General features: G+C 35.4%; 3 protein-coding genes, 1 long non-coding RNA gene and 1 pseudogene across 5 annotated transcripts; 2 read left to right on the top strand and 3 right to left on the bottom strand.

The window, feature by feature from the left end:
- Positions 1-208: 208 nt before the first annotated feature.
- On the top strand, positions 209-5,034 carry LOC18018956 (kelch domain-containing protein 4). Its single transcript, XM_006402079.2, has 20 exons — positions 209-430; positions 710-796; positions 905-973; positions 1,101-1,233; positions 1,315-1,361; positions 1,448-1,534; positions 1,877-1,938; positions 2,248-2,290; positions 2,377-2,457; positions 2,546-2,659; positions 2,782-2,887; positions 2,972-3,035; positions 3,199-3,241; positions 3,371-3,589; positions 3,685-3,846; positions 3,937-4,065; positions 4,169-4,318; positions 4,417-4,503; positions 4,609-4,677; positions 4,791-5,034. The coding sequence occupies exons 1-20, from the start codon at positions 299-301 to the stop codon at positions 4,887-4,889; spliced, it is 1,983 nt and encodes a 660-aa protein (XP_006402142.1). The 5' UTR covers positions 209-298; the 3' UTR covers positions 4,890-5,034.
- Positions 5,035-6,093: 1,059 nt separating this feature from the next.
- On the bottom strand, positions 6,094-8,558 carry LOC112086843. Of its 2 annotated transcripts, XR_002899695.1 has the most exons (5): positions 8,087-8,558; positions 7,378-8,012; positions 6,989-7,301; positions 6,382-6,860; positions 6,094-6,292 (listed from the first exon to the last, which is right to left on the bottom strand). It is a non-coding gene; the product is annotated as an uncharacterized LOC112086843 (long non-coding RNA). The 2 variants fall into 2 exon arrangements; XR_002899694.1 differs by having other exon boundaries at positions 7,378-8,558.
- A 491-nt stretch (positions 8,559-9,049) lies between these two features.
- Positions 9,050-12,544, bottom strand: LOC18018954 (elongator complex protein 3). Its single transcript, XM_006402077.2, has 9 exons — positions 12,030-12,544; positions 11,431-11,500; positions 11,168-11,340; positions 10,707-10,881; positions 10,388-10,554; positions 10,088-10,307; positions 9,892-9,996; positions 9,414-9,566; positions 9,050-9,329 (listed from the first exon to the last, which is right to left on the bottom strand). The coding sequence occupies exons 1-9, from the start codon at positions 12,503-12,505 to the stop codon at positions 9,171-9,173; spliced, it is 1,698 nt and encodes a 565-aa protein (XP_006402140.1). The 5' UTR covers positions 12,506-12,544; the 3' UTR covers positions 9,050-9,170.
- Positions 12,545-14,546: 2,002 nt separating this feature from the next.
- LOC112086592 lies at positions 14,547-16,571 on the top strand. Its single transcript, XM_024155561.1, has 4 exons — positions 14,547-15,183; positions 15,259-16,068; positions 16,147-16,265; positions 16,347-16,571. The coding sequence occupies exons 1-4, from the start codon at positions 14,547-14,549 to the stop codon at positions 16,569-16,571; spliced, it is 1,791 nt and encodes a 596-aa protein (XP_024011329.1).
- Positions 16,572-17,171: 600 nt separating this feature from the next.
- LOC18018953 lies at positions 17,172-18,298 on the bottom strand (annotated as a pseudogene).
- Between the last annotated feature and the right edge of the window lie 4,680 nt (positions 18,299-22,978).

The following is a 22,978-nucleotide window of genomic DNA, read 5'->3' as shown; positions in this document are numbered from 1 at the left end:
TAGAAAAGAAAAGAAAAAGTATCGTTTTGATATACCAGTTTTGTGAATGTTATAAGTATGATTGATTAATGATGACATGATGATATAAGCAAATGGGCTTATAATTTGCTAGTACAATTTTCCCTCCATAATATAAATAATGGGCTTGATCTGGCCCAAATAGATAAAAGCCACCTTCGTCTTCTTCCTTTAGCACTGTAGAAGAAGGGCTACTTCCATTGTACAATAATCGCAACTTCTTCGGTCTCAGCCTCCATTCGTGCGTCTGTGAAGCAAGCAAATTGAGGCACACACAGAAATGGGAAAGAAGACGAAGAAGGCCGGTAAAGGAAAGGAGAAAACTGAGAGGAAAACCGCCAAGGCAGAGGAGAAGAAAGCTCGTCGAGAAGGCAAAAAGCTCTCCCCTGAAGACGACATCGACGCTATTCTCGTATTTACACTCTTCCTATAATTCATCATCTTCATTATTTCCAACTTGTTTGTTTAGACAATAGACATATTTCTTCTTATTACTTGTTTGAGTTCTCATCGATTCTGATTTGCTACTAAGTGTATTAGTTTAAGCTTAAGAATCAGTGTGTTGGGTTCTGCTCTGTTTATGGTTTTACGGCGTATTTTGATTAAAAATAGAATAATTGCAATAAAAAACAACCTTTTTCTATGTTTTGGCATAATGTAAGGTTCTCTAATGTTGTTTGTTGTGTATCAGTTGAGCATACAGAAGGAAGAAGCTAAGAAGAAAGAGGTTCATGTTGAGGAAAATGTACCAGCACCATCTCCTAGGTCAAATTGCTCGGTTAGGCTTGCTTCTCTCTTACTCTGTTCTTCAAAGATTGAAACTTTGTTTTTGATCTAAAGCTCTTGACTTCTGCTAAATCTGTGCTGGTTATGAACATTTATCCAGCTTACTATAAATCCCTTGAAAGAGACTGAGTTGATACTCTATGGTGGGGAGTTTTATAATGGCCAAAAGGTTAGCTTTCAAGATTGTTTTTGAGCAATATTTTTTTCTTTGCTTGTTTGTCCCCTTGTTAAGGAGTGTATGATTACAATCATATAATGAAAAATTGTATTTCTTTTTTTGTTTCCTGTAAATGCAGACGTATGTATATGGTGATCTTTATCGATATGATGTCGATAAGCAGGAGTGGAGGTTAATTTCAAGCCCCAATAGTCCACCTCCTCGTAGCTCTCATCAGGCAGTTGCTTGGAAGAATTATCTCTACATATTTGGTAGATTGAAGATGTTTAGTTGTTTCTTTCATCTAGGTTCCTCTCGTTCCATATTAGTTAAGCTTCTATTTCATTGATTAGGTGGTGAATTTACTTCTCCAAATCAAGAGCGGTTCCACCACTACAAAGTGTGTAGTATACTTCTGTTTGTTTGCCAGTCTATTACTTGTTTTTTTTTCGCTTCTCATCTTTTAACTTTGGGTTTGATTTATAGGACTTTTGGATGCTGGACGTGAAAACGAACCAATGGGAACAGTTAAATTTGAAGGGATGTCCTAGTCCACGTTCTGGTCATCGTATGGTTAGTCTTTGATCGATCCTGACACAATTTGCCTTAAAATTTGCAATGTATATCGCTAACAGGCAGCGGGAATAAGTCGATAGATTCAGACTTTGATATTTAAGACGATAGAGACTTTGTCGAGTAGTTTATACATCAAAGAGTGGGAATCTGGCAGATTTGTCTCTTATGTGCTGCTTGATTTTCAAATTATCTTCTTTGATGAATATATAAAGCATTCTTCTCTATTGAGTTGTTTCTTAGTGGAACTGTAATTATAATTAATCAACTCTTGCTTCCCCTCTAGTGACCAAACACATCGAGTTCTTACCCTGCTCTGCTCTATCTTTACTTTTCCTCCAGGTATTATACAAGCACAAGATTATAATTTTTGGTGGATTCTATGACACTCTACGTGAAGTAAGGTTGTAATTTACTCCTTGCGTAAGAAGTATATCAGGATATTAATGATATCTCTTCGTTTGTAGTCTTTCTCCCTTTGATTACTCCCTGAGTGTTTAATTATATTGGTCGTCCAATAACTGAGAAATCCTTTACAGTGAAGTAAGCAAATTTAGTAAATGAGAATAGATAATGTGTACATTTTGTAGTAGTTTAAACTGAATTAGGAGTGAAAAGGATCATTAGTTCGATTGGACATAGATTTTCTCTATCCTTTTGTTTGATGTAACATCTTTGTAAGCTAACTTCTGCCATCAACTGCTCGTTTTCAGGTATTACAATGATCTATATGTGTTTGACTTGGACCAATACAAGGTGAACCTACCTTCCAATCGCAGAAATTTCCTCCGTTTCAATTCTTACCTCTCCGATGTGATTATATTTTGGTGTTTCTTTGATAGTGGCAAGAAGTAAAACCAAAGCCTGGTGCCATGTGGCCTACAGCTAGAAGCGGTTTCCAGTTTTTTGTGTATCAAGATGAGGTTAGTTTACAATGTACATGTCTATATCATATCCCTCAAGTCCAAACTCTGTCTCTTTTTATTTATTGGAAAGCCTTTGCTGCTGCAGATATTCTTGTATGGTGGTTATTCAAAAGAAGTCTCATCGGAGAAAAGCTCTGAGAAAGGAATTGTTCATGCAGATTTGTGGTCTCTTGATCCTAGGACCTGGGAATGGAACAAAGTATGTACTTTTACTCTTAATTTATTTATGTCTTGCGGTTTCCATCAGTTAGATATTTTAAAAACCCTGTAGAGTTAACTCGTTTCTTCCTAATGTAATAATAATTCACTTGCTGTACTTAGGTGAAGAAAATTGGGATGCCTCCTAGCTCCCGTGCCGGATTTTCGGTTTGTGTCCACAAAAAGCGTGCTTTGCTGTTTGGGGGTGTCGTGGACATGGAAATGGAAGGTCGGGAAATGGTATCCCTGTATATTATTTGTGTATATCAGAATCTGTATGTTGAGGTATTGACTTCTGTAGTTTTCTTGGCAGGTGATGTAATGATGAGTTTGTTCTTAAATGAACTCTATGGCTTCCAGTTAGATAATCGCCGCTGGTAAGAATCCATCTACTGTTCTTGCGAGTACTGAAACTCTGTAATGCTTCTCAAACGTACTTTTCATTTTCTAAATCTGAGATACTTAGTTCTTAAATATACGTTGCGGTTCATTATTTTTTCATTTTCGAAGTACTTAACTCTCCTTGTCTGTGGAGGACAGGTACCCCATAGAGTTACGAAAAGAAAAGTCATCAAAAGATAAGGTATGACTATATATTTCTACTAGAATTTTGCTTTTGCATCCATTGTTCAACTTTTTCTACAATGAGGTGGTCCTTATCCTTAGACGTATCATACGAGTTGGTGGATAACATCTGTACGGTTTCTCACAGGCAAAGAAGAACTTAGAGGCAAAACCTATGGTTTCTAATGACGATGATGAGATGGAGTCAACAGAAGAAGATGAATCGTTGGCCATTGGTGATACGGCAGGCTTTTCTGATGGGTTATCTGAACGTATGGCAGCAGGTCTAACTGTTGAGTCTGATAAAAGCAAGGCTCTCCAAGGAGCAAAAGCTAGACTAGATCCACAAGTTTCTGTCTCAGAAGAGGTTTGTTATGGCAAAATTAATTAACATTACCTAATTTTTGTTATGAGCTTTGGTGCCGAGTTGTAAATTGTTGCAATTATTATTTTGTTGAGCAGGTTGTAAAACCATGTGGACGTATCAATTCTTGTATGGTCGTTGGGAAGGATACCTTATACATATATGGTGGCATGATGGAGATAAAAGACAAAGAAATTACTCTTGATGATTTGTACTCGCTTAATCTTAGCAAACTTGACGGGTGGAAGTGTATCATTCCGGTTTGTTCTACATCAATCTCCATTTTTTTGTCTGGTATAATTGATAAATACTGTGTAGCCAATGCGTTTCTTGTTATGTCTTGAAAACAGGCGACTGAGACTGAGTGGGTGGAAGTCTCAGAGGATGAAGAAGGAGACGAAGACGAAGATGAAGATGATAGTGACGATGAAGGAAACAGTGAAGAGTCTGATGAGGATGATGACGATGAAGAAGCAGAGGTACTGGTTTTGGTCTATATATGGTTTATATTTCCTTCTTCTTTTAGCTTCTATTGCCCTTTGTCTTGTTGGGTTTGACTTGATTTGGCTATGTGAAATCTAGGCTATGGATGTTGATGGATCAGTGAAAGTGGGAGAAGTTGTTGCAATGATAAAAGGAGAAGGAAAAGCCCTACGAAGAAAAGAGAAACGAGCTCGGATAGAACAGATTAGAGCTAATCTTGGTCTCTCAGATGCACAGAGAACCCCAGCGGTAAAATTTTGGTTTGAGCATATACTTTTTTTTTTTGTTTCCAAGAAAGAGATTCTGTTTGAAGCTCTCAACTAATATGATCATGTTTGTCTTTGAAGCCTGGAGAAACTTTGAAGGATTTCTATAAGCGCACAAACATGTACTGGCAAATGGCTGCTTATGAGCATACCCAACATACGGGAAAGGTATGCTAATAATCTCTGTTTCGATTTGACATATTGTAGAAATCTTGTACTGTCTTTAGCATGAGTCTCATGACGTTATGATCAACATGTAATTTGGCATTGTAGGAGCTGCGGAAGGATGGTTTTGATCTCGCAGAAACTCGGTATTTGGAACTCAAACCCATTCTCGATGAGGTCAGATCAGTCTCTCTCTCTCTCTCTCTCTCTCTCTCTTTTTTTCTCTCTATTGTTTGAAAAGTGACCCAAGTTTTGATGTGTGATACTGGTTGAATGTAAAAAATTTGCAGTTGGCAATACTTGAGGCAGAGCAAAAGGCTGAAGAAGCAGAAGGACCTGAGGCTAGTGGTAGCTCTAGAAAGGGAGGCATTGCAAAGAAGAAGAGATAGAGTTTTTGCAGCTTTTGCAGCTTTTGCAGACACTATCATATTATAATACAGTTGAATATCAGTTTTGAAGTAGGATTCTTTCGTGTCTACTTAATGTGAGACTGTACTGTAAGACTTCAAACTTTATAAAAAGATTTGGGAAAACGAATTCAAACTTTATAAAAAGATTTGGGAAAACGACGTATTTTCTCCACCAAAATCCGAAGTTTCGACTTTGTCCTAAAAGTTTGAAACATATATAGCCTTAGTTGATTTCACTGGTTTGTGAGTTTAACCGTAGACGAAACTGTATTTCTTGATTCCAGACTGTTTTTTAAAACCCGACCAAAGTGACCCTAAACTATAAACCCATCTAAAAACCCGATCCAACACAAATCGTTTATTCATTACAATTTGAAAATTCCCAAATCAATTCCAAAATCAGTTGAGGAACCCTAAAGAATATTCAGAAACCCAAGCTTCGAGTGAGGTTTGAATTTCGATTACAATGAATAACAATAAATCTGTTGCTTCAAGTGTCACATCAGGTGGTCGAGAACGAAGAAGTTCAGGTGTGCAAAAAAGATGTTGGTGTGGAGAAGTAATTATCGCAAAAATGTCGATGTCTGAGATACTATTGTTGTGCATTTGCTGTTGAGAAAAAGGTACACAGCTATGTCTCCTCTTGTCATTGTGAAATGGTCTGGTTTATGCAAATTTAATGGTGATGATTATCATTATTTGTAGCTTTTAAATGATAGCCACATTTTCAAGTGGGTCGATGTGGCATTGTTGAGTGAGATAGATGTATTGACATATTAGAACTGAAAAACTTGAACAAGTGGTGGCAGAAATGGCGAATGGGTCTATGGAGGCCGAGAAGAAGATGTTTGAAGAGCTTCAAATGAAGCTAGAGAAAGAGAATTTTGAAAGAGTGGAATAAGCTATAGCTGAAGCTAAATCCGAAATGAAAAAAATGATGTTAATTGTGTGTTTTGGATGCATGATTGTTGTTGGGTATACCAAGCTTGTAAGTTGATGCTTTGTTAGCAAGCTTGTTGTTTGTTTTTGGATGCATGAATGTTGTTAGCAAGCTTGATGCTAAGAATTTGTGTTTTGTTATCTTGACATTAAACTTGATTCAATATAAGTAGAGCATGGATCAATATAACTAGAACATCAATGTAAACAGAATAAGTCTGATCATTACACCTAAATAGGTTCAAAAACATCCACAAAATAAGAAGAAAGACATTGCCGCAGAACAAGCTGAAAGAGGTCCAAAAAGACAGCCATAACATAGATTAAAAACATGTTCTAAACAGCATCAAAAGACACATCTAAAGAAAACACTTCGTCTTGTCAAGCTGATTGAGAACTCCTTGTGAGGATTCAACTTGAGATGATGACTCAAGTAAAGGAACCTGAGAAAATCATAAAACAATAAGCATTAGCATAGACATACATTACCTTAAAACTCATAGAAGAAAATGCATAAGAAAGAAAGAAGAACCGCAGATCTTGATTTCTTCTTCTTATTATGCCACTGAGAATTATGACCAGCAGCTCCACATATTCCACAATGCATAGTTCTCCTCTTCTCCAATGGTTCTGCCTTCTTCGTGGGAGACTCATTCTTCCCTCTCTTCCTCTTTTATCCTTCTTTGTAACTTTCTCCTCCGCCTTATCGTTATCCTTCTTTCGACCAGACATCTTTGGGATATCAGGGTGAACTATCGATAATTCCTCTCTTATTAGCCAAGTCCACTCGGTGAGTGCATCCATCGATTATAGAAGAAAATTTCATGTTAGTGGATGGTCTAACAAAGCATCCTGAAGCTTTGTCATGCAACTCTTCGAAGTATTTCTTCATGTATGGCGTACAAAAGCCATTGTAGTTAGTGGCTTTTATATCTCTTTTGGCTATACGAACCATTGCCAATCTTGCAATGGTCTATAGCATAGGCACTAAGGCCTTATCCCTAGCTTTACCTGAGTAGAACAATGAAAAAAACATTCATAAAATGAGGTCTTATCCCTAGCTTTACCTGAGTAGAACAATGAAAAAAACATTCATAAAATAACCACCAAGCTGTTATTTGACTATAGCAAAACCATACCTATAGAGTTGTTGAATGATTCAACTGAATTATTCTCCACATTCTCACAATAAGATCCAAGCTTGTTGAATGCTCTGCACCATGTCTCCGGTTTTGTTTTCATCAAATCTCGGTGCACTGCTTCATCATATAACTCTATCTTCCACAAATTTTCCCTAAATTCTGGCCCATTGTAGCTCCAAGGTACATGCCAAATCAAACCTTTCAACTCTGGATTCTTAGTATGTCGAGGCTTCAAGTTCATGTAAATGTGCCTTGTACACATTCTATGCTCTATCTTTGGCAGGATTTTTTGAACGGCACTGATCAATCCCTACAAAAAAAATTAAGTAAGGATCTATACAATTAAAATAGGCATAAATAAGCAATAATCTTACTATAAGTTTTACCTTTTGGCGATCATAGATTAAAACATAACCATCTCCATCTTCTAGTCCTAATTCATGCTTGATCTTACCAAAGAACCAACCCTAATTATCATCTTTTTCCTTTTGTACTACAGCCCATGCGACTGGGTAGATCTGATTGTCTGCATCTCGACCATTTGCAACAAACAACTCGTCTTTGTGGACAATTTTTAAGAAACAACCATCCACTCCTATCATCGGCCTACAGTTTTCTTTCCATGATCTTCTGAGGTTCTCGGAGCAGACATATAATCTTTGAAAGACATGTTTACGTTCTTCATTTATCATGCAATCAACCTCCATGGAAGTTCCAGGATTAGAGACTTCTATCTTTTTTGCATAATCTCGGAGACGTGCAAACTGCTCCTCATACTCTCTTTCAATCCATCTCAGAGCTTTATTCCTCTCATGCTGGCATTGAAGCCTTGTCACAGATATCTTCCACTTCTCCATAACCAACTCCTTAATCTTCATAGGCATGAAGTATTCTGGTTCTTCATGAATCTTATCAAAAAAGAGTCAGACAATCACCGACACCTTGAACATCTCACAAACCCTATTGGGAACACTACAATGAACTGACTCAAACACCGCAACCTCCCACATTGTATTGTTACCTGGTCAAGAGCAGTAGATGCGCTATGAAAAACCATCTCCCTCAAACTTAAACCAAAGCTTCGTCTTGTCATACCTGTACTGACTCAGATTGTAACCATTCTTCAGCACATAGTCCAGGACACTCTCCTTGAACGTTATACCACTGACGAAGACTTGTCCTAAGTACAAGCTTCCATTGCCTTGTCGGAAACTGTCGCGTCTCTGAGCCTTCGCTCACGTCGCATCTTCTTCATCCAAGTTCGGGTACATATTGTGCCTTATGGAAAGCTCATCTTGATACTCAGTCAGAGCTTGCTCGATGTTGTAGTGATTCTGCTCCCTGCGATCTTCACCATCGGAATCATACCCAAGAGCCACTCCACTATCGATATTTGCAGAAGAAATCGAAGATTGAGGTGGAATCGGAATTAGGTTTGATTCGGGAATGAAGTTTGATTTAGTATTGGGGTTTGATTTGGGATTGAGGTTTCAATTTAGGGTTCACGAATTTAGTATTTGGGATTTTCGATTTTAGGGTTCTTGAGGATTTGGGGGTTTTGAGAGTTTAGAGGGAATCAGATGTTGGTCTTTTGGTCAGCATTATGGGTCAATTTTGGTTTAAATTTTTAATTGGGTTTAATTTCGATAAGTTTCATTTTTAAGTGGTCAACACACTTATTGATAAACAATAAACCGATGTAAATCCTAGGTGGGTGAAAAAACTAAACTTTAAATTCAGGGCTATAAAATTTTTTAACTTTCTAATTGGATCAAACTAAACTTTTCTCATAAGTTTTTAACTTTTTAATTGGATAAAACTAAACTTTCCTCGTGAATTTGTTACTATAAAACTTGATGAAGGGAAATATGCCGTTTTCCCAAAAGATTTTTACAAAATAGGTATTTCCTAAAAAATTTTTGCACTGCTAAAGAAAACTCAGACCTTAAAACAATCTTATAAACCCAAGGGAATTTTTTTTTTTATATTGCAATAATTTCTTATGCCCAAATTTTTTAAAGAGTTGTTATTTTATAATACCTATCCTAAAAAGTGCTCTTTCTGTAATCAACTCTTTTATAAATTTAGAAAGCAATACACTCAAAACGATCAGGTAATCACTAGTTCAACAAAAAAAGAGGGCACGTTTACGAATTTGATTTTAACTCAAAACAGAGTTTCAAAGAAGATGCTTCACCATGTAAGGACCTTCCAATTCATAACCCAACTTTCTGTAATAATGTCGGGTTCCTACACCTGAGATCACACCGATTTTGTTAGATCGGTGTTCTCTTCTAGCAATCCTCTCTGCTTCTTCCATCAGAAGTGTTCCGTATCCCTGCAAATTCGACAAAAAAAAAAACGGATAATCAGAATAAAACTCCTTAACTAGGAGTCAATATCAAGTTGAATTATTGTGTACCTGATGTTGCAACTTATCAGCCTCTCGACCATGCACTGGTACAGCCGTTCCGTATACATGAAGCTCACGGACAACAGAACACTTTCCCATAAGTTCTGGACAAGTTACGTTCTTTCCGCATTTTCGCAAACGTAATAAGCCAACAAGAATGTCCTGCGTCGACAAAGATAAATGGTGGGTTCTTTTCTCTGAGAAAAATTTCCAGAGCATTGACGGATTCTAAAACCAATAATGGGGCTTATGGATTGAGAAGACAAAGCTTTTTCAAGTTTCTCATGAAACTCTAGGCTTAGTGCATGACACAATGAAGTTACGGATACAAAATTGATCACCTACTCAAAATCTATATATGGTAGATAAACATGACTTAATACATCTAGTGAGTGAGAAGAAGTATGAGATCTTATTAACGATTTATCAACTATTATCCAAGGGACTATACTGCGCGTAGAGAGGATGAGAGATATGAGGCTTTTACCTGGCGTGTATCTTCATAAGAAAGGAATGTCTCCCAACCTTCATTTGCAGTGTAATCTCGACGCACAAGCTCTACTTGTTCTGGCTTAATTTTGTGATGAATGTCCTGTATTCAAGAACATATGAGCAAATATTTTAGAAATCCAGTAGTCAATAACAAGAGTACAAAGAACGAAACTAAATTTTGCGTTAAGCACCTGAATTCCAGCTTCACGAGTACGGACATCACGGCATTTGAGGCCCAAGTCATCCATTCTGGCTAGAGCCAGTTCACGAAGATTTCCTTTTTCAACCCCTGACGTAACCAAAGGCATAGGAATATCACGCTGCACTCTATAAACACGTGTCCATGGAGGTACCATGGATAGAATCCTTGCAACGATATCAACAAGCTGCTCAGGTGGATAATTTCGGTACCTGCAGAAAATGAAACATGATTAGAGCTTTTCCCTCGTAACATTTAGGCGCATTCTTCTTTTAACACAAGAACATTATACCTCCCAGTTTTCCATAGTTCGTAAAGGCCAGTTCCACGTATCACGAGGGTAGGATATATCTTTAACCCATCTGCTCTAAATGACGGGCTCTCGAAAAACTCCTTGAAACTTTCCATGTCTCTCTCAACCCCAACATTAGGGAGATCAGGCATCATATGTGCAACCACCTATAAGCAAAACAGACAAAAGGAGTAAGGACACGATTACAGCAGTGTCACCGAATAAAAAAAGGCTCACTGCTTAAGGTGAAAGCTGCCACGAGAAATTTGATAATACATGGTAAAAAATATTCGTCAAAGGCTAATCTATATGGATATACCTTGAAACCAGCATCTTTAGCCAAGCAGAAGCAGTCTGCTACCGCAGCAACAGTATGGCCTCTATTTGTGTCACGGGCAACATCTTCATATGTACTCTGGACACCGATCTCTAGTCGGGTGCAACCATAAATCAGCATTTGTCGCAGATGAGGTCCAAGACAGTAATCTGGCCTCCTGATGAATTTTTAAAACAGATTAGGTAATGTATTTCACAGATTTGAAGTCTCATTCTTCAGAGGTTAGACATTTGACTCACTCTTCCATTTAAAGTAATCAATGAAAAGAAAACAGCAATGAAACACGAAACCAAAATTCACATAAAGTTCTAGGATTGAACTTATGGTATAGTTCCCCTAAAGTTTAAAACCAAATTCACAAAAGAAAGATATCTCAATATATAAGAATTATATAAGGACCAACACATACACAAAACAAGACACTTCAAGCAAAAACAACTCACGTTTCAATTGTCATGCCAATGCATTTAGTTGCACTATGTTCAGAATAAGCAACTGCTTCCTCAACGTTGGCGGAAGTGTGTCCTGACAACGCATCATGCAGGTTCCGTATAAAATAATCCCGATACTCAGCAGGCAGCGACATAAAAGTACCTCCCATCAAAATGAACTCAACCTGTCATTTAAATCCTAAGTAATTATCTGGGCCGAAGATTGGTAAACATGAATTAATTACTAAGATAAATAGAAAAGATCAAACTCTAACCTTATCTACACTGTGACCCAACCGCTTCAGCTGATCTATCCTGCTCCTTGCCTGAACATATGGATTATACCTAAGAAAATAAACAAGGCTTTAACAAAATCCATTCACACCCTCATTAGATAAGCAGCACAAAGAACTATATATAAATCTATCATAGTCGATTAGGATGTTCAATATTCCCACTTTAAGAATTGAATTCCGAAACCTTTTGATTCCATCACAAAGAGGAACAAGTTATTCAGCTTTAGCATTTTCCTGATGAACCTTTAGCAGCTGCCTTATCAAGAAAGTCTTCATTCTAGTTCATAATCTACAACTCTATCTCTCAATTTATAAATAGTTACTGTGAATAATGTCATTATTGGAAGCTTTGGTCACAACCCAAAACTACTACGATTCCAAGAAAAGTTCCCAGTCTAAGCTCTCTCACACAACATAGTCCCGAAAACTACCTACGATCCATTGTCAACAACTGAATCTAAGTTCAAACTGCGTTAATAGATTGGATTCTAATATCAATCGAAACAACCTCTTGTATTAGAATATAAGATTAATCCACATACAAGCTACAATTCCATAAAGTAGCAGAAACTATTCACCTGGCTCGAATAGCTCGCATGCTGGTAGGCTCGTATCCAGTGTAAGACTGAGTACTATACTCGAAGTCAGAGTCAGGTCCACCGGGACAATACACGCAGATATTCCCCGTCGTGGCTATGTGAGGGCACCTGTGAGGCTTCGACATAACCGCCACGACGGCGATCCCTGAAGCTGTTCGGACCGGTTTAGCACGGAGCTTCGGGAGAAGAGTCTCTCTCTCGTTATCAGGAAGCGCAGCGATCATCTCTACAAGCTTTGGCGCACGCGCTAGGCCGTATTTCCGGCAAGCGGCGGTTTTAATTGCATTTAGGTCAACATTCTCGTTGCGGTGGGAGCGCTCAATCATTGTGCTGACAATCTCCGATATGGCGCGAACTCGAGCTTCTTCCTCAGTCAATCCACGGGCCTGGAAACCGCCGCGACCTGGCCGAGGTTGCTTTTTCGGCTCGCCGTTCATCACTATCGCCGTCGCCATCAACACCTGGCCGAGATACTGGAGAATAGCGCACGGGTTCAACACAGATTTTTCTTTTTGTGTAGAAGCATATTTTAAAACGACGCCGTTTTTAGATGTTCGATATATTGTCCAGGGTTGGCTTTTGGAAATTTTCACTTTAAATTTTCAAATTACAGTAATCTCTTTCAGGCATTGCTTTGTGTTTCAGGTAGAGTTATATAGTAATTCCCGTTTGTTTATTTTTCTATATACTATAGTATGGACCATATCAATTGTTCAGAGTTTAGGTAAGATAAACAAGTTTATATCCTGAATTTTTAAACGTTGGATATATTATAGTCATAGACCATATTTTAATTAAACTATAGATGGAACAAAAAAGAAAGGCGAAGAAAAGGAAAAAAAAAACACACAGATCATGCTCGTTGGAGAGAGTAGAGAATTTTAAAGTAATGAGTAACTCTGCCTTGTTTTTTCCTACCTTCACTGAGAAGCGCGTCTCCGAGATCTTTCTATTCCATCTGTAAAACTCAAAGTGTCATGCTACCAAACCATCAAGCTCATGTTTTATGCAAAAGGTGCAGTGATAATTATGTAGGCAATAAGAACTTATCTCTTGTCAATCTTGCAGATGCAAGTAAAGCTTTCTTCAGCCATTCCTTTCCACTGTTCCGCACACGAGCCATTAACTCCCATCCCAACACTGAGTCCTCTTAGCAAAACTACAGTACATAGAACAGAGAACAATATGAGTAGAAAATCACGGTCAAGAAGTGATGACTGTGAAGTTGACTGGAGAATGGACAGAGATGAGACTCAAAGTCCGGAAAGTAACTGAATGCTAAGTGTTTAAGAATATCAGAAATTCGTGACCCAGGATAGTATATCGGATCAAATCTTCATCGTGATTTTAAACACGTCATTGAGATCTTTCTTGTCCATCTGTTAACCTCAACTGTTATGTTACCAAAACCATAAACACAAATTCTATGCAAAAAGTATAGTGATTATGCAGAAAAAAAACACTGACCTCTAGTCCATACAATAAACTATAAACCATTCCATTATTTAACTGTTGAATCACATATATAAGTGCATTAAATGTAGACATATTGTGCTTCTAAAGCAAGTCAGAGATGTTAACACCACGATTAAGTTCATTTGCCTTTCCCTCTAGAACACCAAAGCATCTTAGCCAGCTGATGTAGTCACAGCTATGATAATGAAGAAGTTTTTTTAGTCTTCGAATGCCCACAAACTGGTTGTTATTTTAGTTAAAACTTGAATGCAAAGAAGATATGAATCATAAATAGTCGACCGCTTCCAACGCTATAGCGTGAAGCGGTCAGAAGCGATGGAACCAACGCTTCAATTAACCAAAGCAAAGCAGAATACATAAAGCGGAGGCTTTTACCGCTATAGAAGTGAAGCGTGAAGCGAGGTAAAGCGCACGCTTTATGTTTAGGTCGTTTAATGCATGTTGTTGTTGTGTACATTCAGGAAGCCGTGAGCTGGGCTTTAATAAAAAAAACCCTAACAAAAAATTTAACTTCGCATCATCTGTATTTAGCCGTAATCTAACCAAAGAAAGAAAAAAAAATAAAAAACTTCTATTCTCCTCTACTGTCATCGCACGTCTCCTTCACATCTCCTTCACGTCTCCGCGTAATCTTCGAGTAAGTTTCCTTCTATTCTCCTCTCTAGTTTCTCCTTCACGTCTTCTTCATCTCACGTCTCCTTCTATTCTCCTCTCTAGTTTCTTCTATCTTCTGTTCTCTTATCTCCTCTTTCACGTAATTACCTTTTTTTTTACCAATCATAGATTCACCATGACTGATCATTCTGATCCGGGAAGAAAATTCGGAATACAACAGGGCAACAGTACGTATTGGAAGTGTATTTACTGTTTGCAAGTGACCAAGGGAGGAATATATCGATTGAAGAATCACTTGACTGGAGAAGGTTCAGGCGTAAAAAAAGTCCCCATTATCCAGCACACGTGAGAGAAGAGTTGCTGAATTACAAGCTTAAAAAAGCAGAAGCAAAAGCAGCTCAGATGATGGATGTAACTCCACAAAACGTTGATGAATATGGCGATGATAAAAAGATGGACGTTCAACAGCCTAAAAAGCGTAAACAGAAAGGTCCACTAGACAGGTTTGTGACTTCCACTCCTGCAGATATAATGCAAGGAAGGAAGGAGAGAAAAGGAGTTTTTGGTGCATGTGATAAAGAATTAAGGGACAAGGTCTGTTTAGGCATATCTAAGTGGTTTACTGATGCTGGGCTTGCATTAAACGCTGTCACTTACGAGAGTTTTGCAGAGATGATTGAGTTAATAGGGCAGTATGGTCCAGGATTGAAGCCACCGAGTATGTATGAGTTAAGAGTTCCTTTTCTTAAGAAACAAGTCGAAGATACTCTTGCTCTAATCAAGGATAATAAGAAAGAGTGGGCATCTAATGAGTGCTCTCTTATGTCTGATGGATGGCGCGATTCGGTCGTACAGAAAGATATTGTTAACTTTCTTGTTAATTCTCCGAAGGGTTCCGATTTCATCAAATCGAAAGATGTCTCTGAAGTCGTGAAAGATGCAAATTGCTTATTTAACTTGCTTGATGAAATGGTTGTGGAGGTAGGAGAAAAGTATGTCGTTCAAGTCGTAACGGACAATGCATCAGCGTACAAAAAATCTGGTAAGATATATAACTCTAATTTTATTTTATTTTTCTAATATACATGGAATCTTATATTTGTAATATAAATTTCAGGGGCATTACTAGAGGTAAAACGACCAAATTTTTATTGGACTCCTTGTGCTGCACATTGCATTGATTTGATGTTGGAAGACATTGGAGAAATACCACAAGTGAAGAATACATTGAAGAAATGTATTTACATAAATGGCTATATTTATAGTCATGTCAATCTTGTGAACACGATGAGAAGGTTCACAAACCAACACAATCTGCATAGGCCTGCTGTGACTAGATTTGCTACATCTTTCATCACTCTTTCACAATTTCACAAGAAGCAGAACAACTTGAGGAAGATGGTGACTTCTGAAGAGTGGAATGCTTCTAAATGGCCAAAGGAAGCTGGAGGAAAGAAAGTGCAAACGTATCTGTTGCAATATACTTTTTGGAGACATATTTTATATGCTTTAAAAGTGACAGGTCCATTGGTTAGTGTGCTTAGGATGGTTGATGGAGAGAGAAAACCACCAATGGGATATATTTATGCAGCCATGGACAAAGCAAAAGAGGCTATTGCTAATAGTTTCAATCTGAGGGAGGAGCAATACGGAAAAGTCTTTGAGATTATTGACAGAAGATGGGACTGTCAGCTTCACCGACCTTTGCATGCAGCATGTTATTTTCTGAACCCAGCGATCCAGTATGAACATCCTGATGATTTACGTTGTGCGGAAGTGGAAAACGGGTTGTATAAATGCATTGAAAGGCTGGTTCTTGAGCAGGAGATTCAAGACAAAATATTGGATGAGTTGGATGCATTTAAAAATGCAACTGGTATCTTTGGTAATACAATGGCAAAGAGGCAAAGATCGAAAAAGTCACCAGGTCATTTTTTTTTAAATATAATATGTTTTTGAATATAATGATATTAGATGATAAATAACAATATTTTTATTATAACAGCGGAATGGTGGTCATGTTATGGATCTTCAGCTCCAAACCTCAAGAACTTTGCCATAAAAGTTCTTAGTCTCACTTGTAGCGCTACTGGTTGTGAGAGAAGTTGGGATGTTTTTCAACTTGTAAGTAACATGAGTTTTTTAGTACGTATTTTGAATAAAATTTCACAATATTATGTAACTTATATTCTTTATTATTAACAGCTTCATACGAAGAGGAGAAATCGATTGGCCCAAAGTCGATTGAATGATATGGTTTTTGTGAAATATAATCGTGCTTTGCAACGTCGATACAAGCGAAGTGATACCACTGATCCTATTCTCTTGGAAGAAATTTATGAAAGCAACGAGTGGCTACTTGGGAGAATGGACGGGAACTCTTCAGATGAAGACAATGCTTTGGTGTTTGAAGATGATGATTTGACATAGAGAATGGTTAGCTAGGCTACAGGAGCAGAGGAACCTAGCTACCGTACTAGAGGAAAGAGTGTTGCTTCAAGTTCAGCTAGAATTGACAAAGAAAAAGATGTTGCTCCAAGTTCAGCTAGAGTTGACAAAGGAAAATGTGTTATGTCCTTTATTGATGATGATGAGATTGAAGAGGATATAGGAACAAATGATTTGGGTTACCAAAATTGTTATGAACTTCGTAATGATGATGATCTTATTCTTTAGTGTTTTAGTTCTAGCAATATTTTTAAACGATTGTTTGGTTTAGTCTTTGCATTTTTTTTGGATTGATGTTTTGATATTTTTTTAAGAACAATTGCATTAATTTAAGTTTTAAAAGTTTTAATAATGAAAGTTAAAGATCTTTAGTCGTCATATACAAAAAGCAGACCGCTACATATACCAAAGGTATGAAGCGCTAGCGTTGAGTCCACCGCTTTCGTCCGCTACAAGCTATTTAAAACTTTAAAACTTAGATAACCAGTGATGTAAAAAGAAATATAAAATAAGATCTTAATTCATTAAATAAATCAAACGACACAAAAACCACGAATAAAAAAGAAAAAGAATATAGGAACCTTATCGATTATTTTCTTTGGCCTCTATCTTGCTGGATGTGAACTGGAACATAACTGAAGATAAATGGGAACCATCTTTTATATATATAGATTCTGCAAAAGGGTCATCTAGCCACGATGATTCGTTTGTAGATTCTATAAAAGGTACTTCTGTGTAATATTCATCGTGTTCTCCAATAGTGTATACCATGTTATAACTTTCACTACAATACAAGACCACCTTCTTCTCTTCGTCGATTAAAAAAAGGACTCACAATTAACCGGCAAAATCTCTGTAATTCCAGTGTAACGAAGTTGCTCCACGACAACTCTGCTGCTTCTGTACCAATCTTATTGGTCACCCATATCTCCATCTCTCTTGAAACAAGGCACTGATAGAACACTGAGAGTTTTTCTTCTCCAAAAACTGAATGACCCCTGATATAACGTTCGGTATTCCTAAGTTGCATTTTCTTCGGAAGAGACAATTGTTGAAATCTCTCAGTTGTAAAATCAAAACGGTGTACATATCGATTATACAAATTTCCATCCCAAGTAATCCAGAAAGTATTTCCCTTTAAGGACACACCATTTGGTGATATGTAAAAATCAAGAGAAATTTCGTCAAGAACTCTCCATGAATCAGAGCTAAGCTCATAGATTTCAAACCTATTGTTTGGTTCACGACACCAACACCTCAATATTTTGTAGCTACGACAAAATTTGTTGTTGTTTTGGTATCCTAGAGAAAACCTGGAGAAACTCGTGAAACCAATTCTGGGTTGGATCCACCTGGTCTCCCCCAAACACGGATTCCAAACCACAAGTCTATAGTCTTTGGTGGTGCATAACAATTAACCGTCACAATGAAACACTTTGGCTATATCGACTTCTTCTGAATTAGGATGTGAATCTTTTAGGCTAAGTGCACCCTTAAACCGCTATAGATGGAGGAGCTACGTCGAGATCGATGCTCATTGGACAAACTCTATAATCCTTTAACATGAGAAGCTTAGACTGCTTTGTACCTTCACTAAACTGTTTCTCGATCCATCATTTGCAAGTAGATCGTAGCCGTTTCAGAGACGTGGCTGGAACCTTGGAAAGTATTTCCTCTAACAACTCCTGAGGAAGATCGGACCTCATCATTTGTTTTGTTTCTCTCTCAATGAAGAGAAAACGAGTCGGGCTCTCTAAACAAAATTTAGGGTTTCAAATTTCCATGCACGTTTGAACCTGAACAAATCTTGTATTATATATCCAAAGTTAAACGACATGTGCTCCAAATACTATTTCCTTTTCCTATGAGGATTTGATACTATTTTTACATATATAATATTTTATTCTTTTCCAATTTACTTTTGAGAAGGAAAATAATTAAATACTAGGTGACTGTCCGCGACAAGCGCAGGCTTTATATATTTAAGAAGTCGTATAATATTTTTATATTTGAGTTTATGGATAATTGTTAAATTGTATAATATTTCTTGTTAAACTTTCAGTATATATTATTTTTTAAGATGAACAACAATTATTTACAATAATTAAATGAAATTATACCATTAATATTAATCAAATATAGAAAAAATGGTATTTTATATAGTAAACGAAATAAAATTTAATAAATATTCCTTCAGAAAAAAATGATCTATGTCTAAGTCTCTAAAATAAGCTTCTTGAATCAGTGAACTTCGGGGAATGGAGGATGAACCAAAACTTTACTACATTTGAAGGCTGTTGTAACAATCCAGATATCATGCACTTAGATCACCTTTACAAATCTTAAAACACAGATGACAATAGGTTGTTTGCAATTAAGTAGAGATTCTTAAAAAAATTCCGAGTGATCACCATCTAAATGCATTTGTAAACGACAACCGCTACAAATTAGTAAAATCAGAGAGTTTAATGTCAGTGATAAACATAATAAAATATTCACAAACATAATATATAAATTATTTAAGACAATAAAGACTAATACATATATAACCCTTTACTACCGTATTCTCGATATTAAGGAAAATGACATCTTAATTCTGGTTTTTATGGGTCTCGACATCAATTGCATAGCGTGGGGCATAGAATCTGAACATTTTGAATCTCTATGGAAAAACAGCCCTTGTCGCAAAATTGTTTTCTGTGTATTGAGATTTTGGGAGATGTGTCAATATGGAGGTGATTTCTCATTCTCGCGATCAATCATATATCAACGTATATCAATTGTAACTAATATAATTTTTCAATTTGTGCAGATGAAATACGTGTTTGTTCTGGCCGAGAATTCTCTTTGATCCTCCAATTTCTGAAGTCGAAAATTCTCATTTTATGTAAGCATTGTTTACCGGTATCATTTTGTAAATTTCCTAAATGAAATGGTTGAATGTTCGACTCATTATTTATCTTGTTCTTGCAGGCTAGACTACACAAATGATTTTAACAGAATTGAAGATAACTACTTTTTTAATCACTCACATATTTTTCCTAGCCATTGAATCTATCAAATTCATTTTCTGTTTTCTTTTATTTTGAATATGTAAGGTGATAAAAGTTTTACACTTTTGTTTGACTTTTTTTTTTCTCTAGTTAAACAGCAAACCTAATGTTAAATTTATTTATTTTCCATTATTCTGAATTTTAAAATCTTTTAATTAGATGAGAGAATTATTATAGATAATTATTTTTAATAGTTTTAAAATTACATTCAAAATTATAAATTGAATTTATAAATAATTAGCTTGTACAATTACTTTCATTTTTCATACCATGCGCTGTCATACAGTTTTTTAATTTTTTTATAAAAACTATGTAAACTTTTGATTCAAAATTTTTATTATAATCAATTGTATATATATGTTCTCAAAGTGGAAATGGAAATATGAAATTATTATGTATATTAGTCTAAATAATATATATCCACATATAGTTTAAATAAATATAATATGTTTCTTTCAATCCATTCATAGTTTTAGATAATATTAAAGTATGCAATCATTAATACGATACATTAAATAAATAAAAAATTATCAGTATTTTCAAATAAAGTAAATATTAAACCATATTTACCAATCATATTTTCTTTATTTTTTTCATCATTACTATTATCGTATTCTCTAGTTTCTTTTTCATTTTTAATTTTTTTCAATTTTTACTACTCCTCCTTTTTTGATATTCTTTGTCTTATTTATCACTCATCTTCATATTTTTGTACTTAATCTACATCACTTGTGATTTTCTTCTTTGTCTACTTTTTTTCTTCATCTTCCGGTTTTCTCTTCTTCTTCAACTTCCTCATCCTTTTAGTTTTATTATTTTTTTTATTTTGTGTTATCAATCTTCCATAGTTCATCGTATTTGTCTTCTTTTCGTCTTCTTATTATTTTGGTTTTATTTAGCATTTTTTATTCATCTTCACATTCTTATACTTTGTCATTTTCATCTTCTGGTCTCTTTTCTCAACTTCAACGTTTTTGTCTTTGTATTTTAAAAATTCATCTTTATTAGCTTTGTATGCGGATATATATTCATCTTTATTAGCTTTGTATGTGGATATATACTATTAATTCATCTTCTTGATCTTTCATATTTTTCATCTTCCTCTTCCTCGTCTTCAACTTCTACTTGTTTTTTATCCTCTTGTCTTCTTCAACTTCTTCTTTTTTTTTCCTTCTGATTTTCTTTATTTTTTCCTTTAATTTATCTTATTCTTATTTATCTTAACTATGTATTCTTTCACTTATACTTCGTCTTTATTTGCTTCTTCTTCTTAATCTTTCAGATTTTTTACTTCCCCGTATTTTACCTCTTCAATTTCATCATTTTCACCATAATCGTATTCTCTAACTTTTCTGCTAATTTTTTATTCTTCCAATTTTTCTTCTCATCTTTTTTATATTTTTTATTTTATTTAAATTCTTATACTTCATCTTCACCTTCTTATACTTTATCTACATCATCTTTCAATTTTCTTTTTCGTATACTTCGTTTTCTTCATCTTCCCACTTTTTCTCATTTTTCTTCAACTTCCTCATCTTTTTATGCTTATTATTTTTTGTTATTTCATGCTATCCACATTCCTTGATTCATATTATTTTTCTTTTTTCGTACTTATATTATTCTTTTTTATTTTAGCATCCTTTCTTATCTTCATATTCTCATACTTTGTCATCTTCATCTTTCGGTCTCTTTCCTCATCTTCAACTTCTTGGTCTTTGTATTTTCTAAAATACCTCTTAGTGAACTTCGTCTTTTTCTTCTTTCTCATTTTCTTTATCTTTTATTTTTGTTTATCAGCTTCCTCTTGATCGTCTTCTACTTCTTCTTCTTATTTGTCTTCTTTCTATTATTCTTACTTACCTCGTGTATGTACTCATTTTCTTCTATTTCGACTTAATCTGTATTTTCTTCTTTATTTTTTGGTAATTCTTCGTCTTTTATTCTCTGAATTCCTTCTTTTTTTTGGTTTTCTGTTTACTTCCCATATTTCTTTATCATATATGAATTCGTATTCCTCATATTCATCTTCTTATAGTTTCTCTACATCATCTTTTGATTTTTTAATTATTCTTCTTCTTTTTTTTTCTGTCATCTTTCAGATTTCTTCTTCTTCTTTATCTTTCTTATATCCTTATCTTTATCATTCTTTGTTATTCTGTGTATCCATATTACCTAATTTCTTATACTTTTTCTTAGTCTCCTTCATATTCACATTCTCATACTTTGTGATCTTCACCTTCATATTTATCTTTCATTTTTTCCATCTTTCTCTTCACCGTCTTTGACTGACTTACACTTATTCTTATTTATCCTATTTGTCTTCTTCGACTTTTTTTATCTGTTTTCATCATCTTCTTCTCCTGATTATAAAACGATAAAAATAAGAGCACATAAAGAAAAGAAAATAGCTAAACTTTTAGAACAAACACGAAAACTCTAAGTCGTGAATAGAGAGAAACATAACTATTTATACAGAAAGAGATTATGTTTAGGCGTTTTGACATTTTTCGTTAAGATAAGCATCAATATTATAGTATATTCTTTCTAGATTATCATACACGCATTTTCCTTTTTAAATAAATCTATAAACATAGATACGGTTTTATCTTTTCATTTATCAAAGATTTAACTACATATGATGAGGAAAAATTCCATTTTCAAATAAAATTTTCATTTTTAACCGTGTAAAATGTTTTTTATTAATTAAAAAACTATACTATGAAAGAAAGAAAACAGATATTAGATACCAGCTTAGAGGTTGCAAACATATGAAAGAAAGAAAACAGATATTAGATACCAGCTTACAGGTTGCAAACATATTTTATATGAAACATATAAACACAGTTCTTAATTCTTTATAAACCTACATATATCTAAGCTTTTTACTCTAAATTTTCCTGTGTTTGTCCATGATAAGAATTTTCAGTCTATATATCTCTCTGGCCTCTCCATTATAGATCTTCACACTTTCTCTGGCCTCTCCCTTATAGTTCTTTTCGCTTCAGTGTATAGTCTGATGATGGAAAATACCCATCGAATCATAAGCGTAAAAATCTCCAAAACCATTTCTTCAGGGAAGTAATATCACTACTCTGACTCCAAAAATCTAAAGAACAAAATATTTACCATATGCGAGATCTCCAAAGCCTTCAAAAACCTGAAATAGGTAAGGCAAGATAATTGTCAATAAACCAAGTCATAAAAATAAGTAACTTTTGATTAGAGAGAATGGATTAAAACGAACTGAACCTGGGAAATACAACCAAGAAGATTGTCTGGTTTAGTTAACGAATTGACCAAAAACTTCTAATACACATTTGCTTCCCCAAACGTTCA

The sequence above is a fragment of the Eutrema salsugineum genome, unplaced genomic scaffold (assembly GCF_000478725.1).
Source record: "Eutrema salsugineum unplaced genomic scaffold, Eutsalg1_0 scaffold_2, whole genome shotgun sequence".
Classification (NCBI taxonomy): Eukaryota; Viridiplantae; Streptophyta; class Magnoliopsida; order Brassicales; family Brassicaceae; genus Eutrema; species Eutrema salsugineum.
Note: the sequence above shows the minus strand (reverse complement) of the source record. Positions and strands in the feature narration are given on the sequence as shown.